General features: G+C 42.7%; 1 protein-coding gene across 1 annotated transcript; it reads right to left on the reverse strand.

Moving 5' to 3' along the window:
* Window positions 1-288: 288 nt before the first annotated feature.
* On the reverse strand, window positions 289-11904 carry stard5 (StAR-related lipid transfer (START) domain containing 5). Its single transcript, XM_041986830.1, has 6 exons — window positions 11570-11904; window positions 5173-5222; window positions 4358-4490; window positions 3899-4016; window positions 614-707; window positions 289-535 (listed from the first exon to the last, which is right to left on the reverse strand). The coding sequence occupies exons 1-6, from the start codon at window positions 11660-11662 to the stop codon at window positions 385-387; spliced, it is 639 nt and encodes a 212-aa protein (XP_041842764.1). The 5' UTR covers window positions 11663-11904; the 3' UTR covers window positions 289-384.
* Between the last annotated feature and the right edge of the window lie 8097 nt (window positions 11905-20001).

Consider the following 20001-nt stretch of genomic DNA (forward strand, 5'->3'; position numbering starts at 1 on the left):
TAATTTTATTGCTCCATGATAAAGAGCAAAGGGCATAACGGTACAAAAAGTCATTTCTGGTGAAGTTACTCCTGACTGGGACTGGCAACCATTAACTATGCCTGGCTGTTAGTCTGGTAACTGATGTGTTACTGCTTTTGTGAAACCGAATCAAGGATAAGTTCAGCCAGGATAAAAAGGAAATCCTAGCTTAATCCCTTGTCTCAGTTTAGTGAAACAGCCCTCAGATCATTAAAAAAGTTTTTCCCTTTTACACATAAACATTGGGTTTGTGATTTTTTTAGATTCATTCCTCTGTTAAAAACAGAACTCAACCATGGACTGGGTGTGGGATCATGTGATTCTGGATGGGACCGGTAGTACCACGTCTCCTCCATCATGGTATCAAACGTCTCTAAGGGATTTAACAGACTTGTTCAGGTTGCTGTAGAAGTCAGCCATGCTGGATGGGAAGAAGGAATCAACCACGGATCGAGGAAGGAGACCACCAAGGTCGGTCTGGAAGAACGTCAACACCTGGGTTTTACCAGGCTCTCTGGTAACCATGGAAACAAAGGTAAACAAACATTAGCTTGTAGGTCTTTACTGATAGTACTACAGTTAATGTACTCACCCAGACATGGGAACACAGATGCAGCCACATGGATGGTTGAATCCTCTGACGTATCCAGACTGAGGAGGGCAACCAGGATGCAGGATGTTGGTTGCTGCAGGAACAGTAAATGATGTTAGAACAGTGACATTCAACTAAAATTCAAGGCTGACCAGTTAGAAAAATGTTCTCGAAGCAAACGTCTAAAAAAAACACCATTTCTAACTAATCATAATTTAATGATATATATTAATGTTGCCTAGTAGTTTTATGAACATCTGCATGTAATTAATACATTACTGTCTAATCAAATACATTTAATACAATTAAAGACAATATTTATTTACATAACATAGAACCAAACCTATGTATGACTGCTGACATGTATGATCTCTGGTTTACTAAAAAGAAGTAGGACAATGTGAAAATTGTACATGTTCTGATAGAGTTTAACTAGAGAAAGATAGAGAAAAATTCAATTTCTTTTTCCAGTTTCACGTCTGGACTCTGGACCTGTACAGAGTCAGGACTGTTCTTAAGATCTTTAGACTGGACCTGAACGGAGTTGGGACCTTTTCAGATCTTAAACCTGGACCTGAACAGGGTCAAGACCTGGAAACATGTTTTGATGATATGTTTTTCCCCTCCAGTTGTGTTCCAGTTGCTGCACTCATCCATTCTCTGACATCCCTCCATCAGTAAATGATTCTTCTCTGAGGAACTCTGATGATCACGTTGTTTGCAGGTAATGTGGATCCGGATCCTGGCGGACTCATCATACTGGACTCTGAGGGCGCATTTATAAAAGTCACCTGAGAGGTATTCCACAAAAAGTTGCTCAAGAAAGAGAGACTCGCGTGAACAGTCGGACTCAAACCGGCTCCACCTCCTGATCAAGCCTCAAAACATTCCACTAACGCAGATTACCAGTCTCTTAATGCAGCACCCAAAATATCTCAAGCCCAAATGAAAGGATGAAGGAAAAGTGGATGAAATGAAGGCTAAAGGCAGATGTTGCTGATGGAGCTGTACAAAGAAAACAAACACATTTACACCAACAACAGGCAAATGCAGACCAAATGTATTGGTTATGTGATTAAATGGATGAAATGAAAGATACTTTATCTCAGAGGGAAATGTCAACCCTCTTGTGGGCTCACCACCTGCAGGAGGGGCTGTAGGAGTTGCATCTAGTGGTGCAGTGGACACTGGTGGTCCAATCCTTGGCTGCGGAAGCTAGCTATAGGGATGTGGAATGTCACCTCTGGCGATGTTCCAGTGTCCTCGAGAAAGGCTGGGCTCTCTTCCATTCTGGAGTTGCTCATGGTGAGAGGCGCTAAGCAGGTATAGGCATACTCCTTGACCCCAACTTGGTGCCTGTATGTTGGGGTTTACCCTGATGGATGAGAGAGTATCAGTAGGCTAAGTGAAACGCGGTGTCAGCGGTCGCTGAGGCAAACACTTGGCTGTGAGAGGAGTTTGGAGAGGCCATGGAGAATGACTTCCGGACAGGTTTAGATTCTGGTCCACCATCTGGCGGATCAGGAGGGGGAAGCAGTGCTCCATCAACACTGTGTACAGTGGGGATGGGGGGCTGCTGACCTCAACTCTGGACATTGTGGGTTGGTGGAGGGAAAACTTCAAAGACCTCCTCAATCTCACTGACATGTCTTCTGATGAGCATGCAGAGTCAGGGAACCAGGGGTGTGGTCACCTCTTTTCAGAGCTGAGGTTGCTGAGGTGGTTAAAAAGCTCCTCGCTGGCAGGGCCGCAGGGGTGAACAAGATCTGCCCGAAGTTTCTTAAGGCTCTGGATGCTACAGGACTGTCTTGGTTGACACACCTCTGCAGCATTGTGTGAACATTGGGGACAGTCCCCCTGCACTGGGTGATGCTCCACCTCTAAAAAAATGGGGACTCCAACTACTGGGGGATCACACTCCTCAGCCTCCCTTCTAAGGTCTATTCAGGGGTCCTGGAGAGGAACCTCTGATTGAGGAAGAGCAGTGTGGTTTTTATCCCGGTCAAGGAACAGTGGATCAGCACTACACCCTCTTCAGGGTCTTGGAGGGGGCATGGGAGTTTGCTCAACCAGTCTACATGTGCTTTTTGGGCTTTGTGTATTGACGATTGATGTGCTGACCAGTCAGTAGAGACCAAGGGGGTATTCCATGAACTTAGCTAAAGAAAACCAGGCTGTATGGGGAAAGCCTCGCTTGAACTAACACCATCTCTGAATTAAGGCTCAAGCCGTTCCACTAACACATTGCAGCTGCATCTACTTGAGGCTAATCCAAGCGAGGATTACATAGCCTGGCTATGTGGGAGGTCCTGAGGAAAGTAGGAAGCCCTGATGAGGGGTTCATGGCTAGGGAGGCACTGACTCCTCCGGAGTCAGATTTACGTTGTAAGACCTGAAAAGAGCATCTAATTTCACTATTCATCCAACAGCGTGAAACTACGCCCCCTGAGGTGAGGCAGAGTACTGCCTGCCTCACCTGCTGACTTTTCTCTGCTCTTTATTGTAGATCAGCAGGAATAATTCTTTCACACACACATTAAAAACATTACACAGACTGTGGAGAGACATGGTGTATAACAAATATTTCTGTAAAGTTCATATTTGGATATGCTGAGGATCAGAAACACGTCATGAACCTAGTTTGTACTGGATCACCAGTCAGAAGAGGCCCAGCTCGCCACAGCCTCACCCAGGATTTCTGCCCTGGATTTGATCTGGAAATCCTTAAATTTGGCGATTTTCGTGTAGAGTCATACTAAAAAATGCATTTTTAACACAGATCAGTGGAAAATATTAATTTATCATGATGCCTCTCCTGACCGCATGCCACTGGAGAGCAGCGTTTTACCAGGTGGAACTTTCTTTTGGGGAGTCTGTATCAGACTTTTGAGACACAGCTAAGCTAAGCTTGAACGTTAGCCTGCCCCGAGCAGGCTAGTTCTGGTGTGTAAGCCCGGCTCTCCATTAATCCAGCTTCATGGAATACCCCCCAGATCCTGCACTTCCATATCCTGATCCACCTGATCCTGGCCCTTTTTGAACATTTATTGGATCTTCAATACCTGATCGGTGTTTCCAGGTCATCACAGAACCTTCCTCATGTCCCTGAAATTATTGAGACTTCACATTTTTAGATGTTGAGGTGTGAAGTTTACATATTTGATTCACCCTCAAAAATAAACTGGAAGATTCCGGCTCAGTCTGTAAGAACTCTAGAACATAGAAAAATAACAACAACAACAACAACAAAAAATCACCAGGAGACAGAAACAAGTTCAAACTCACCATTGGATGAAATGGAACCATCTTCGTATTTCTTTACTAAAATAACATCTACAAAGTCTCGTGGAGCAATGATACCCATTGCTGCAGAGGGGGTGACAGTTCTGCAGACTGAGACGTCCTAAAAGAGAGACAAGGAATCAGAACTGAACTAAAAGGACACAAAACCAGATGGATCCCATGCCAGTGCTTTTATAGCTAAACCATAGTACTGTTCCAGAAATCAGATTTACTTCACCAGTTACCATGGTAACCATCAGTTACCATGGTAACAGACTCAGGGTCAGAGTCTTTCCTAAATCATTTACATTTTTGGATGAAAGTCTCTTAACAGCTTTGCTGCCATTGGAAGTTTTCTGTCTGTTAAAATCATCTGGACCAGCTGTAAACATCCTCTCTGCAGACTCTGTCAACACAAACAAAAATATGAAAACTTTATTTAAACTCCAGATGTTTACAAACCAGTGAGATCTGCTCCAAAAGCTCAAACTTTTTCACGTTGTCATCCCACTTGACTCGGAACCCATTGGGAACTGGTTTCAGACATTCCCAAACTTTCTCCGGACTCCCACTGATTATTCCATCCCCTTTATACCTGTCAGTCAGACAGAGAGCAGGTCAACCAAGCTCTGCTGGACGCTTACATTTCCAATAACTCAGCACATTTCCAGAGTGTTTATGTTTACTCATTCATTCATGTTATATATACAGTATATACATGTGTGTGTGTATATCTCCACCCCGCAGCAAACATGCCTCACACTACCACACATGTTTTATATATATATATATATATATATATATATATATATATATATATATATATATATGTGCATGCGCGCATACACACACACACACCCACACACACAGCCTGACCAAGAAAAAAAAAAAAAGAAAAAAAAAGAAAGGAGTTGCCACCTGTATTCAAATAAGCAAATAGGTACGAGCCTTCTATTAGATAATTACTGCATGGGTGACTAGCTTTCAGCTGGCAACAAGTTACTCAACCCCAACTGATGCAGTGAGTAACTTTGCATTTCTTAAATAACCATGCTGAAAGACCTTGAGTAGCTGTGTGTTCCAAATTTTTTCCTAATTTTTGATTTTCATTGGCTGTTTTCTGCTTCATGGTGTGCCACATTTCATTCATGGGTCGTGATCAACGTTCTGTTAACCCAAGAGAAAGTGTCTGAGACCCACCAGTTATTAATTTCACCATTATGTTAATCAATTTAAAACTTATTTGGAAGGGAAAAGAAAAAAAGTAGATTTCTCACACATTTCCAGGAAACTCAGATGACGGACGCCAAGACACAACCACATCGTTCTGCCAAAAAAAAAGAAGAAAATTCACATTGAGGTGAGAAACATGATCTTGAGGTGATAATCTCGGAGTGTGGTGCCATATGGTTCTTTTGCTTTATGCTAGTGTAAGCTCTGTTAGCTGTGTGCTAGCGTGAGCTCTGTTTGCCATGTGGTAGCATGTTCTCTGTTTGCCGTGTGGTAGCATGAGCTCTGTTTGCCGTGTGCTAGCGTGAGCTCTGTTTGCCGTCTGCTAGTGTGAGCTCTGTTTGCTGTGTGGTAGCGTGAGCTCTGTTTATCGTGTGCTAGCGAGAGCTCTGTTTGCCGTGTGGTAGCGTGAGCTCTGTTTGTCGTGTTGTTGAGTGAGTTCTGTTTGCTGTCTGCTAGCCTGAGTCTGTTTGCTGTGTGGTAGCATGAGACCTGTTTGCCGTGTGGTAGCCTGAGCTTATTTCTAAGAAAAATCCAAGTACACTGTCATATACTAGAAATAACTATAACAGGTTGGTTAGTAATAATAATACCATACAAACTTCATGTATAAGGCACATTAAAACAACCACAGCTAAACAAAGTGCTGCACACAAGTAAAATTTAAGTTACAATAAATAAATAAAAAACAAAAATCAGACATGAGAACACCAAAACCCAACACACTGAAACCAATACCCAACATAACCAAATGAGATCAAATTCAACAACAACAACAATAATAATAATAATAATAATAATAATAATAATAATAATAATAATTCAGATGACATGTTGTTTATCAGGCATTTATGTGTTGTTTTTATAGTACAGATCTGTGTCCTTGTCACCAAACCCACTTTAAACAGTTTGGAGTGTTAACCTGGTCTGAGCAGAACCACATTTACCCACGATAAACCTATAAGCAGATCATTTTTGAGATAAAGCTACATACAGGTTGAATGTTTGTTTGGAGTTTGGACTCCAAGACCTGAAGCCTGGGCCCCATTTCAGAAAGCGGGTTCAACAAACTGAGTTAAAAGCGCAACTCTGGGTTGACCAACTCTGAGCTGTCAAATTCAAGAGTTTTCGGTTTCAGAACAGGTGATAACCATTTGTTCAATCAACTCTGAGTTAACTTACCCCTGAGAACAGCCCGTGCATGGGCAGATAAAAAGCCCTCGTCAATGGAACATGGATAACATGATTCACCATGGCAACAGGTGAAAAAAAGTCACTCCTCCCATTTTTCTCCAGTGGAGTTAGAAAAATTAATGAATACATATGCAGAATATGACCATTGATTTCGGACAAAATGCAAGTGGCAGCAAAAGAACATGAGCTGGCAGAAAATAGCTGACAAGTCAATGCGTGAGTAGTATTATTTTTATCTCGAGTGTTCCACTTATTAAACGTTTGTATTTCTGCTTCAATGTATCTTGGTATTAATACTCTCAAAAGATATTTCTTAATTTGGTGTTTTGTAATTGTTTATGCACTGCAACCCTGCTAGAATGTCCCTGATTGTAGGCAGATTGTCCTCGTTGAGTCTGATCACATCCTACAGTGACAGTTATAAGGAAGAGTTGCTCTCTTTCCCTTGCATATTACACTAATGCACAAGCATCACGGTCACGGTAAACCATAATGTCTGACCCTATTTACTGATGTTTCCCCATATATCTAAATGCAGATGTCACTTCAGTCACTGTTCCTATTGAACCATCAGCTAGATGAGCATCTTTGTGACTGAAGCTGCCACCTGTGCCCTGACAATCAACCCTCTTTGAAAGTCACTTGTTTCCCTCTTGTCATCCTGATACAGAATCAGAATCAACTCAGCATTTTGACATGCCACAGAGCATGACTGGATGTTAGGTGCATCATTTTACCATGCAGTCGACTTGTTGGAAGTATCTGCATTTGTTGTGTTTCATCCCTCATTTATTCAGGTTTATTTGATGCGCCACCCATGTGTGTGCATTTTTATGCAGGTGCAACCCAACAGCACAATGGCTTTATTTCTTAATGTCTTTGTCTTTATTTGACACTGGGGAGGTGATGGGTCACTCAAAATGATGGTGGCATGTTGTGTCTCTGACTGCTCTTCCATCTTGTGCATCAGCAGTGTGGTCAGGATGTTCATTATCAGGTGCATGCAGTGGCTGAGTCGGACATTGCTCTCCTCTCATTGTGGCAATGTTGTGGAGAATGACATATGCCACAATAATGTCACATGCCCTATCTGGGGCGGCTCTGAGCCTACGAAGGCACTGGAAGCGTGCCTTAAGCCTCCCAATCGTCACCTCTACCCTGGCTCAAGTCCAGCAGTGAGCCAAGTTGTAACAATGCTGTGGGCCGGGCTCAGGGTCAGCAAATAAGGCTGGCAGGGGTACCCTCTGTCACCCAGCAGGTAACCATCAAACTCTCCTACAATACAGGATACAATATTACATTTTCTAGCTGTGATAGATCAAATAAAATATTGCTTTTAATGTATATAATTCACCACGGGCAACTCTAGCACTCAGTGTACACTCAGGAAAGACCCGAGAGTCGTGCACAGACCCAGGCCACTTTGCTTCCACATTACTGATGATGTGGGCTGCATCACATCTTCAAAGTACTGACGAGTAATTAGCTGCAGTAGCTGTAATGTGAAGTATCTGGGATTTTAAAGGCTTCTTTTTTCCTGCAGATTAATGCAGACTTCCTACTCACATAATCTCCTTCATCTGCTGAAGGAGCTGTGACAGGAACCTGAGTCCATCTATCCAGCCAATCACACCCGGAAACCCTAAAATATATCAATTAACTGATGTGTCCCAAACTTAAAATAAGTTCTTTATGGCTGAGACAAATACCTGCAATTCTGTGGAATTTTTCTTTTATGTATCTTGTAGGTCTGTGACCTCGATAAGAGAAAATCCTGCCTAATCAAAAAACAAAAGCTTATTAGAAGTGAAACTGAACTAGAAATTGGTAATAAACTTTTTATAAACATAACGTACAGAATATGGTAACATTAGTTACCATAGCTACGCAGATGACACACAGGTTTATATTACAATGTCACCAGAAGACCGAGGCCCCGTACAGGCTCTTGGTAAATGCATTGAGGAGATTAATGACTGGATGTGTCTGAACTTTCTCCAGTTAAACAAAAACAAAACTGAGGTGATGGTTTTTGGAGCCAAAGAGAAACGATTAAATGTCACCACAGAGCTTCAGTCTATACACCTAAAAACCACCAACCAGCCAGAAATCTGGGTGTATTGATGGACTCAGACCTTAACTTTGAAAAAACCCATTAAGGGAATTACAAAGTCAGCCTACTATCACCTTAAGAATATATAAAGGGTAAAAGATGTGATGTGTCAGCAGGACCTGGAAAAACTAGTCCAGCTTTCATCTTTAGTTGGTTTGATTATTGTAACAGTGTTTTTACAGGTTCTACCTAAAACATCAGTCAGACACCTGCAGCTGATCCAGAACTCTGCTGCTCCAGTCCTCACTAAGACCAAGAAAGTGGACCACATCAGTCCAGCTCTGAGGTCTTACACTGGCTGCCTGTTCGTCAGAGGATAGACTTTAAAGTTCTGCTGCTGGTCTAGAAAGATCTGAATGGTTTAGGACCAACATACATCAGAGACCTCTTGACCCAGTATGAACCTACCAGAACCCTCAGGTCATCTGGTTCCAGTTTCTTATCAGTTCCAGAGTCAGAACCAGACATGGAGAAGCTGCATTCAGCTTCTATGCTCCACATGTCTGGAACAAACTCCCAGAAAGCCTCAGATCAGCTGAAACACTCAGTTTATTTAGATCCCGGTTAAAGACCCACCTGTTCTCTGCTGCATGGAACTAGTTTTTATTTAGAAGTCAAAATCTACAACTGGTTCTTTTAAGCTGGAATCATGTTTTAATATTGTCTTTCCCCACACTGAAATTTTATTTCTTGCATTTTATCTATTTTATTTTAGCATCTTCGTTCTGTTTTTATTTCATTAATTGCATTTCTTTTAATCTTTTTAATTTTTTTTATGCTCTTGTATTGCTTTCTGCACCTTGCTGAAATGTTTTGTATCTATTTGTAAATCATATTAAATGTGCTATACAAATAAATTTGCCTTGCCTTGCCTTGGGTGGTGGTCGGAGAGGCCGTGGATTGGCTGCCACGTTTCCGTCAGTCTGCCCCAGGGCAGCTGTGGCTACATGTAGCTTAGCATCACCAGGTAAAAACGAGGAGTGGATGAATAATGTAATGTAAGTGCTTTGAGGTCGAGCAGTAAAGCGCAATACAAATGTAATCCATTATTATAGTGCTGGTTATCAGCTGTTTGAGGCTAGCTAGCTAACGTCAAGTTTGTTTTGAGCCTAGATGCTAGCTAGTGTCTAGCACACTAGCGCAGCTAGTGTGTCAACACTGATGTCCTCAGGCAGAGGACAGAATCAAACAGCTGCAGTGGATCCTGGACAATAAAAAGGTCTGATTTTTATCAGAACATCTTCCTGCTTCAGTTCCAGTTAGACAAACTGTTTCCACGGGAGGAGTATTTCACCCATAACCTAGATGTGGGTGATGACATCAGGTCTGTCCCCAGGACTAAAGCTGGTTTTACTCACAATAATCTGAGTTGTGGTGGTATTTAAACCCAGTTCGATTTCACAGCATGGTCCACACACTCTGGTAACGTTCTGGGCATGAACTTCCATTAACTGCCCTTACCTCTCCACCTGTGGCCATGAAATGTCCTACGCAGGTTATGTGGTTGAAATGGAGACCAGCTAAGCGTTAAAGGGGTAGTGCACCCAAAAATGTGTTTTTTGAGCTGTAAACAACACAGTTTTACATAATTGTGATGAAAACCATATTGTTGATAAAATTTGTTGTTGTTTTTTTTAAAAAATGGAATTTTGTGGGTAAAAATGGCTCATAACACCCTCTACAAGGTAAAACCAGGTTATGTTTTTCGTGATATAGAGAGGTCATCTACATCACAAGAAAATTTAAAAAACCTCACAGCCCCTCCCTCCAGATGCAGGTGGGCGGGTCCTCACCTCAAAGGAATAGGAAACCATGCCCACCAACGCATTTGAAGGGATGTGAACTTCTCTGGTGTAGATCTGCTAGTTTTAGACTTCTATTCTTTCACAGAGTTTCTGATTAAATATTTCTGCAAGGGACGGATTTGTGTTTCTGAGGGTGCAAAAGTAACACCGAACTTTATTTTTTACCTGCTGATCCTCATCTGGCAACAGACAGCAGCTCAAATCGTAGCAGCAGCAACTTCCAGCAGCTGCCACAACCTGCCGCGAGTCTCCAGCTTTCCAGAGCTGCTGGAGCTGCTGACAGGCAGCCAACAGCTAACAGCGCTAACGGCTGTCTGTCAATCATTTCTGCCTGTGTACCACCCCCAACCCTTGAGGTTTCAGACATTTTTCAAAATCGTCAGTGGGTGGAGTTATGCAAAAAGTAGGGGGTGCAGTTACACTTGAATAAGAACTGTTCTGCCACCACCAACTGTTCCTTCGTGGAGGACTTGTTTTCTGGACTGCTGCTGCCTGGAGGATGTTTCATCTCTGAAGCTGCTTCTTTTCTGCTACTGGGAGTCCAGACTAACTGGCTGTCATGTCTAAGATGACTACTAGATAAATTGTTAACGTGTGAAATTAAATCTATCTATTGATTACACTGTCAATAAATCAACAGATAATTCTTGTTAATCACGTTTTTGAAACAAGGAAATTATACTTTAATCTGATGAAAATTCAGATGAATGAGCTTTCTACTAGCACTTAAACACAGCATGTCTTAATGGAGTCTCAAAACTCTACAAGCACAGGCGATGCAGGCTGGTTTAACCTGAAACTGATCTTCAGTGACATTAAAACGGTACAATCTGTGGTTAACATTCATATTTGAGCAGCATTTGAGTAGATTTAAAGACATTTGCAATAACCCAAAGTTACTCAGAAGATGGTTTAAATTCATTTAATTTAGAGACATTTCCCAATCAGTCGTTGGATTTTCCACAAATGAGATGTAGGACTCTCAGCAGAGAGATGTTATCTTTGGACTTTCACTGTGTTGGAGAATCTGATCCTATGTGGATCTTTGGTTTCCCTGAACCCGGAAAACTGCACCACTGTGGTGACGTAACACAGACCGGTCTGCCATCACAGCTGTATGAAGAAAAACAGCAGTTTCACATCGTGGGTTCAGGTTACTGACAGAACCAGGTGGTTCGGACCCACCAGAGTCTGAGTCAGCTACAACACGGAAGTCTGAACTGATGATTGGAGTTCGGTTCGGTTTGACAGGACCACACCAAATAAGATGTGAACAGCAGCAGATACACAATCATTTCATAAAGACTAAATAAATAAATAATAAAAACGTACCGATTTCCTACAGACTTTCCATCCGGTCCCGTCTCTCCTGTAGCTCATCAGACATTCAGCCACAGATTTTGCTCTCTGCTCATAATCCATCATGTCAACCAGGAACTAACCGTTAACCAGGAACTAACTGTCCTCGCTGAATGAACGACACGAGACGGCAGACTGGCAAAGATCAACAGTAAACAAGACACGCACTGAGTTGCACGTGTGGTGGAGCAGCTGTGTGTACTGCTGAACTTAGCCTGAATGAATGAACAGCATGCTGAAGCTAACTCTGGCCGCGCCTCCTGGACGTCAGATCAGCTGATTACAGTAAGACCCAATCAGCTGTTAAAAATCCGACGCGATCAGCTGATTAAAGTAGGAACCGATCACCTGATTAAAGTCAGATCCAATCAGTGGATTAAAGTCAGATCTAGTCATCCAATTAAATTCAGACCCGATCAACTGAATAAAATGGACAAAAATTACTGACAAAATGTCTGTCATCCCGATAAAAATCCGTGGAGGTTATTGCTTAGAGGTCCTGCTCGCTTGTGGTTTCAGTTCACCTGTGTCATTCTCTGCACGTGCCCTCTTGGAGTTTCTTCACCGTGTTCAGTTACGCGCGTAACAAATGCGTGTGAGCGCGCGGACACACGCGAAATGATGCTTCAGGTGTTGTGTGGAAAGGCACTCCTGCGCGAGGAGCACTTTCCCCGCGGGAACCATCAGCAACAGAATATTTTCAAAGTGCTTAGATCTTATTTTAAAATAGAAATATCGAGATCTGCGGAGTTATTCACGAGTGACAGTGATCCTGCTTTCATGATAGATCCATATGTAGACGCGCAACCGCCTCAGCTGCTACACGTCAACGCGTCCGCCATCTTGGTCCTGGCAAAAGGGCTCATCAGACGAACACATCACATTTATTTGTATCGTGTATATCTGAATTTTCTTTGACAAAGTGATGCTACTTTATCCTTGTTTTTACTACACTCTATTATTCCCCATATAGCATTTATATTATTCCTATTTTCATTTAGTACATCATTATACTACTCTTTTTTTATTCATTCTCTGAACCACTTAGTCCATCAAAGGTCGCGGGTAAGCTGGAGCCTATCCCAGCATTAACAGGTGAGAGGCAGGTACACCTGGACAGGTCACCAGTCCATCGCAGGGCCAACACATCGCAGGGCCATTCACACTCGCACACACTCCTAGGGAGAATTTAGAGTCATCAATTAACCTAGCATGTATGTCTTTGGACTCTTTTTTTATGTCTATTTATTTTTATATTTTCATACCTTTTTTCAGCTTCTCTTGTTCTCAATTTCAGATGGTTCTATGTAAGTAATTATACTTCTTACAGGCATTTTGCAGTCCCTTTGTCATCTATGGTTTATTAGAAGCATTTTTCTGAAATAATAGTCATTTATTTTATATAAATTGCATTTCAGACTCCAACTGTTGAAATGGTTCATTGATAATATTCCTTCCATCAATACCTCATTATTAAATTGTTGTTCAGTGTAATCCGTCAATCCATCCATTGTCTGCCGCTTATCCGGTGTCGGGTCGTGGGGACAGCTGCCTAAGCAGGGAAACCCAGACTTCCCTCTCCCCGGCCACATTCACCAGCTCATCCAGAGGGATCCCGAGGTGTTCCCAGGCCAGCCGAAAAAATGTAGTACATCCAGCGTGTCCTGGATCTTCTCCGGGGCCTCTTTCCGGTGGGACGTGCCTGGAACACTTCACCAGAGAGGCGTCCAGGAGGCATCCTGACCAGATGCCCGAGCCACCTCATCTGGCTCCTCTCGATGTGGAGGAGCAGCGGCTCTACTCTGAGACCCTCCCGGATCACCGAGCTTCTCACCCTATCTCCGGTCGCAAGATTCGCCGCTCCATGCCTATCTTCACACCAGCTCCGCAGAAAACTTTCACCCGCCGTCCACTCCACCAGTCTCCAGCACCTCCAACACCCCAGCTACTACATCCCTCCCAGGGACATCACCCAGACGCACTCATTGTAGGAACCTCCATCATCAGACATGTCCGTGTAAACAGGTGTAACACATTCTGCTACCCAGGTGCTCTCGTCAATGACATCTCACACTCCGCCCACGAACTTTCACAACAGAATCCATCAGTTTCCACCATCATCATCCATGCAGGCATCAACGATCTCAAACTACAGCAGTCAGAGACTCTAAAAATGGACTTCATCTCACTCATCCAAACCATCATACACTTAAAGAAACACTGCATCATCTCTGGTCCACTTCCATCACCCCGGTTTGGAGACGTCAAATTTAGCCGTGTACAACAACTCCACATCTGGCTTAAAGGTTACTGCACCACACACAATATTCCATTTGTAGACAATTTCACAACTTTTTACAATAGACCATATCTTTTCAAACGTGACGGCATTCATCCAAACCACACAGGTTCCAGACTCCTATCCACAAACATAAATCTGACTGTACATTCCCATAAACCATTCACAGATTGACAATATACCAACCCCACATCCCCACGCAAACTCTCACCTCCAGTAAAATCCATTCCAGCACTCATCACTAGCAGAAATCACCAGCACCCCCATCCACACACCAGGTCCACAATCAGACATCTCCGCCCCATCCATCCGGTTTCTACAAATAATCCAAACACTACACAAAAAAACCTACCTACAGTATTTAACATGGCACTTTTAAATGTCAGATCTCTTTTAAATAAGACTTTTATCATCAATGACTTGATTTTAGACAACAAGATAGACTGTCTCTTTTTAACTGAAACGTGGCTTGGCACCGACGCCCCGGCTATTCTCACTGAGGTATCTCCCCCAAATTTTAACTTTTTATTTTCTACCAGGGGAGGCAAAAGAGGCGGGGGCACAGCATCGATCGCTCACAACTCAATTTTAACAAAGACAATCCTTTTATATAGTTACTCTTCTTTTGAGCATCATGCATTTGTTTTTAGCAACCCGTCCATTTTATGTGTTACAGTTTATCGACCACCAAAGCCTCCATCCTGTTTTATTCAAGAATTCTCTGACTTTTTAACATTTATACACTCAAGTCATGACAAAATTTTAATAACTGGTGATTTTAATCATATTTTTAACAGCTCTGATCCTTATGGAAGAGAGTTTTTAAACCTTTTAGACAGCATGGATTTCAAACAACTCGTCACACAGCCGACTCATAACAGAGGACGCACCCTGGACTTGGTCATTACGTATGGTCTGTCCACGGGTGTGTCCTCTGTTGTTGACCTGGCTGTGTCTGACCACTACTGTGTGTTTTTTAACATCACCAGTTTTAGGCAGCGGGAGGCCCCAGTGAGAACTGTGAGGAAGCGATATATTACTTCTGAAGTGGCTGCAAATTTTATTAACATTTTACATCATACCTCTGCTCAGTTTTTACCTGCATCCAGTGATTTTATTGTTGATCATTTTAACTGCAAACTTAAATCCGCTATTGATGCTGCTGCTCCACTAAAAACAAAATCTATAAAAGGTAAACCCAAATCACCATGGATAAATGAGAGCATCAAAGAAATAAAAAGGAAATGCAGGAGAGCCGAACGAAAATGGAGAAAAACTAAATTAAACATCCACTTTGAGATTTTTCATGAACAACAGTACATCTATAATAATGCAGTAAAACAAGCAAGAACCCTCCATTTTTCAGACCTTATTGCACAAAATAAAAATAACCCCAGATTCCTTTTTAGAACAATAGATAATTTAATAAACACAGATTTTAATAAGTCCTCCATGCCAGCATCAGAGGCTGCATGTGAGGGCTTTTCAGACCACTTCAGGGGTAAAATCAGTGCTATCAGATTGAATCTTTTATCTCAACAATATGTTGATTTTAACATATCTGAAGCATTTTTACCGGAGGAAACACTGGAGAGTTTTGTCCTGGTTGATGCAAAGATGCTTGGTCGGGTTTTCTCCCAGCTAAAGCCAACTACCTGCCTTTTAGACCCAATTCCCACATCTCTTTTAAAAAGGTTTTATGGTTTCTTTGAGCCTGAGCTTTTAAACATAGTAAATTACTCTCTTCAGACGGGTGTCTTCCCATCTGCCTATAAAACAGCGGTGGTCAGGCCCCTTCTGAAGAAGAGTAATTTAGACCCTAACATTCTTGATAACTACAGACCTGTATCCAACTTACCGTTTTTAAGTAAAATGATTGAAAAAGTTGTTTTTAGCCAATTAAATGAGTTTTTAAATGAACAAAGTATTTCAGAAAGATATCAATCTGGTTTTAGGATGAACCACAGTACTGAGACGGCCCTCTTAAAGATTGTTAATGACCTTAGGTGTAACTTAGATGCACAGAAACTTTCTGTTCTGGTGCTGCTGGATCTTAGTGCCGCCTTCGACACAGTGGATCACCACATTTTAATACACAGACTCAGAAGTATGGTGGGCCTCTCAGGCACTGTTCTTAAATGGTTTTACTCCTATCTCACGGATCGTAAATTTTTCGTAAGTATGGATACATGCTCCTCAGGAATCCATGAAATGCAGTGTGGGGTTCCCCAAGGATCAATTTTAGGCCCAATACTTTTTAACCTGTACATGTTGCCACTTGGGGACGTGATCAGGAGACATGGCGTTGCTTTTCACAGCTATGCTGATGATACGCAGCTTTACATCGCTGTGTCTCCTGATGACCTAGAACCAGTTAACACCCTTTTAAACTGTATTTTAGATATCAAGTCATGGATGGCAGAGAACTTCTTACAGCTCAACCAGGACAAGACTGAGGTTTTAATTATCGGTCCTGAAGACAAGAGAGGGAGCATCTCATGCAAACTACAAGACTTTAAACTTTCTCAGTGTGTGAGAAATCTGGGTGTTCTTTTTGACTCTGAGCTGAACTTTACTCCACACATTAGAAATGTCACAAAGACAGGCTTTTATCATCTTAAAAACATCGCCAGAGTCCGCCCGTTTCTCTCTCTTGCCAGCACGGAGGTGCTGATGCATGCTTTTATTTTTAGTAAATTAGATTACTGTAATGCCCTGCTCTCTGGTCTTCCCAAAAAGAGTACTTCTAGCTTGCAGTTACTCCAGAACTCAGCGGCACGAGTTCTGACGAGGACCAGGGGGCGGGAACACATTACACCAGTTTTAAAATCGCTGCATTGGCTCCCCGTGCGTTTCAGGATTGATTTTAAGGTTCTCTTACTTGTTTATAAATGTCTTAATGGTCTTGGGCCTTCTTATTTATCTGACCTGCTTTTAGACTATAAACCCTCGCGGACCCTGAGGTCCTCTGGTACCGGCCTTTTGGTCATTCCTAAGGCGAGGACCAAAACACATGGCGAGGCCACATTCCAATATCGTGGCCCTCGCCTGTGGAACGGCCTGCCAGAGGGCCTCAGGTCTGCAGAGACTGTAGATGCTTTTAAAAAGAGGCTCAAGACACATCTTTTTAGTTTAGCTTTTACTTGAACTTCTTAATCATTTAGTTATTTGACTAACAATATTATTAGTTTATTTATTCAGTTATTTTAATTAATCTATTTATCCATTTTGTCTATTTTTATCACTTATCATTTGTATCTTGGTCTTAAATTGACTTTTTAATATATATTAATTTTCTTTTATTGTTCTTATTACGTTGATTTATTTATGCTCTTTTAAGTATCTTATACTGTGTTTTATTTTCAGCTTTTATCTTTTTTATCTTTTATCCTCTAGCTCCGGTGTTCCCTCATGGGGATCCTCCACATCGTGGGCTGTCTCTCCGGCCTGCAGGGTTGTCGCTGCGGGGGTCGACATGGACGGGATGGCTGACGGGCCCTGCTTTGCAGTCCTGTGGCTGTGGTGGGGGCCCCCGCCTGCCCCGATCCTGTCGGCTCCTGTGGCGATGGCCTCTGTGGTTGCTGGTGGGGCGCTCATGGTGTGGATGGGTCCCCAAGGTATTGCTTCCTCACAGTGGTGTCAAGCCAATCGTCTTTTATCTTGTCTTTTAGATCTCTCTCTCAAACTTTGTTCTTAAACCGTTTCAGTTAAAGAGACAGGAACTAGAAGGAATAGTTTTAATTCTATGAAAGAAGAGTTGCATCATCTGTTTGTGTTGTGTGTTTGCGCGCTTGGGTGTGTGTGTGTGTGTGTGTGTGTGTGTGTGTGTGTGCGTGTGTGAATGTGTGTGATTCAAAATGTAAAGTAGATAGCATTTGTGTTATTCTACTCTTACATTTTTAATATATGTTTTTACATTGTAAAGCACTTTGTATTGCATGATAATGTATGAAAAGGGCTATACAAATAAAGTTTGAATTGAATTGAATTGAATCTCTAAGGGAGAGCTCAGCTGCCCTGCGGAGAAAACTAATTTTGGCTGCTTCTATTCACGATCTCGTTCTGTCAGTCGCAACCGACAGCTCGTGACCATAGGTGAGGGTAGGAACGTGGATCAACCGGTAAATCGAGAGCTTTGCCTTTTGGCTCAGCTCCTTCTTCACCACGACAGACCGATGCAGAGTCCGCATCACTGCAGACGCTGCATTGATCTGCCTGTCCATCCTTCCCTCACTTGTGAACAAGACCCCGAGATATCAGCATGCATTAGTTAAATGTTCAGAATTCTAAGTTAATCTAAAATCAAACAAAAGAAGCATGGAATAATAGAAAAGCATGAATATAAGCAAGTGGAAACTTGTATAGCACAGAGGAAAGTAAAACAAAGTGAAGCAGCATGCCCTTCTCTATCTATATAATTGGAAGAAGGATATCTAAACACGTCCAAGTTCAAGGACATCTGGGGAGTAATGATTGTCATCTACTCCGGTCTCAGTTGAAATCCACAAGATCAGTTGCATTAGCAGGCTGATCCACCCTCCGACGTCTGCATACTCAGTGTAAGCGTTCTGTACACTTGTCGAGTTTTCTGCGGAGAGTTTTTGTACGATGGACGTAGAAATAATTCACACCAAATATCAGTGCATATCCTAGGGCGACCATGCCGGCAATTACAGTGGCTTAGGACAGCATTTGAACAGGGATTTTGCCATGGTTTGTGATTTCTTTCAAAATATTTTCTACCGGGCTCGTGTTGATGTGAACTCCTCCACTTGGGGCAGGACCTCATTGCAGACTCAGAGAAGGCACTCCATCCTGTTCTGGCTGAGGACCATGGTCTCGGAATTGGAGGTGCTGATTCTAATCCCAGCCGCTTCACACTCGGCTGTGAATCGCTCCAGTGAGAGCTGAAGGTCACGGCCCGATGAAGCCAACAGAACCACATCATCCACAAAGAGCAGAGACCCAATCCTGAGGCCACCAAACCGGATCCCCTCAACACCTCAGCTGTGCCTAGAAATTCTGACCATTAAAGTTATGACCAGAATCGGTGACAAAGGGCAGCCTTGGCGGAGTCCAACCCTCAAAGAAAACAATTCTGATTTACTGTCAGCAATGCGTACCAAGCTCTGATGAAGTGTGGCTTAAAACATCTCAATAATGATGACAAACCATGGACCCAGGTTTCCTTTGCCCTAACATGGGTCACCAGGGCCCCCCTCTGGAGCCAGGCCTGGAGGCGAGCGATTGGTGGCCGGGCCTTTGCCCATGGTGCTCGGTTGGGCTCAGTCTGAAAGGGTGACGTGGGCTTCCCCACCTGTGGGCTCACCACCTGAAGAGGCCATAGGGGCGAGTGCAGTGTGAACTGGGCGGCTGCCAGAGGCGGGGACCCTGGTGGTCTGATTCTCGGCTGCAGACGGTAGCTCTAGGGTTCAGTGTAATTCTTGCATTATTTGTTTACATGCAAGAATACACTTTTGTCTAGTTCCTTTTCAGACTCACATATTTTATCTATTTCATTATGTACATTTATAACTGTGTCCATGTGCCGGCAACGCTAACTTTTTATTTCCACTCTAAGCTCATCATTTCATGCCCATCAGATGTTTTATCACCATTTCCTCTTGCAATGATCAATGTGTACTTTTGTACTTATCCAGTTCTTTCAGTTTTTCAGTTGTTTTTATTTCTTTCTTTTTTTTGCTTTCTTGTTCATTTGCTTTCTGCTGATAATTCTTACTGTGATAGTTGGCTTTGATTTCTGTCTTGCGTGTGACAAATAGATATCGCCTCACTGAATAGTCATATTCTTACTGTGCAGAAAACTCAAGACTTGTTCCAGCGTCACCAGTTTTTCCAGAGCATCTTCTGCTGAATCAGAATTGCTCTTGCATGGTCATACGTTTTATGTTGAGTTTCCAGGCCAGTTAGCACCAAATCCCCTTTTCTTGTGTACTGCTCTAGTTCATCCAGTACAGATATCTGTTGCTCTAGTACAGATATCTTCCAGTCCATAAGTCGGTGTTTCTCTGTCTTCGGTCCATAGGTCTTGGTCTTTGGTCCAGAGGTCGGAGTCTCCATCTTTGGTCTATAGGTCAATGTCTCT

This window comes from Melanotaenia boesemani, chromosome 1 (genome assembly GCF_017639745.1).
Source record: "Melanotaenia boesemani isolate fMelBoe1 chromosome 1, fMelBoe1.pri, whole genome shotgun sequence".
NCBI lineage: Eukaryota > Metazoa > Chordata > Actinopteri > Atheriniformes > Melanotaeniidae > Melanotaenia > Melanotaenia boesemani.

Coding starts and splice junctions, on each gene's coding strand:
- stard5 (XM_041986830.1), bottom strand. CDS start 11,662: ATGATGGATTATGAGCAGAGAGCAAAATCTGTGGCTGAATGTCTGATG. Junction 4,491..5,172: donor TCTGAGTTTCCTGGAAATGT/GTGAGAAATCTA, acceptor TCTGACTGACAG/GTATAAAGGGGATGGAATAA. Junction 536..613: donor ATCTGTGTTCCCATGTCTGG/GTGAGTACATTA, acceptor CATGGTTACCAG/AGAGCCTGGTAAAACCCAGG.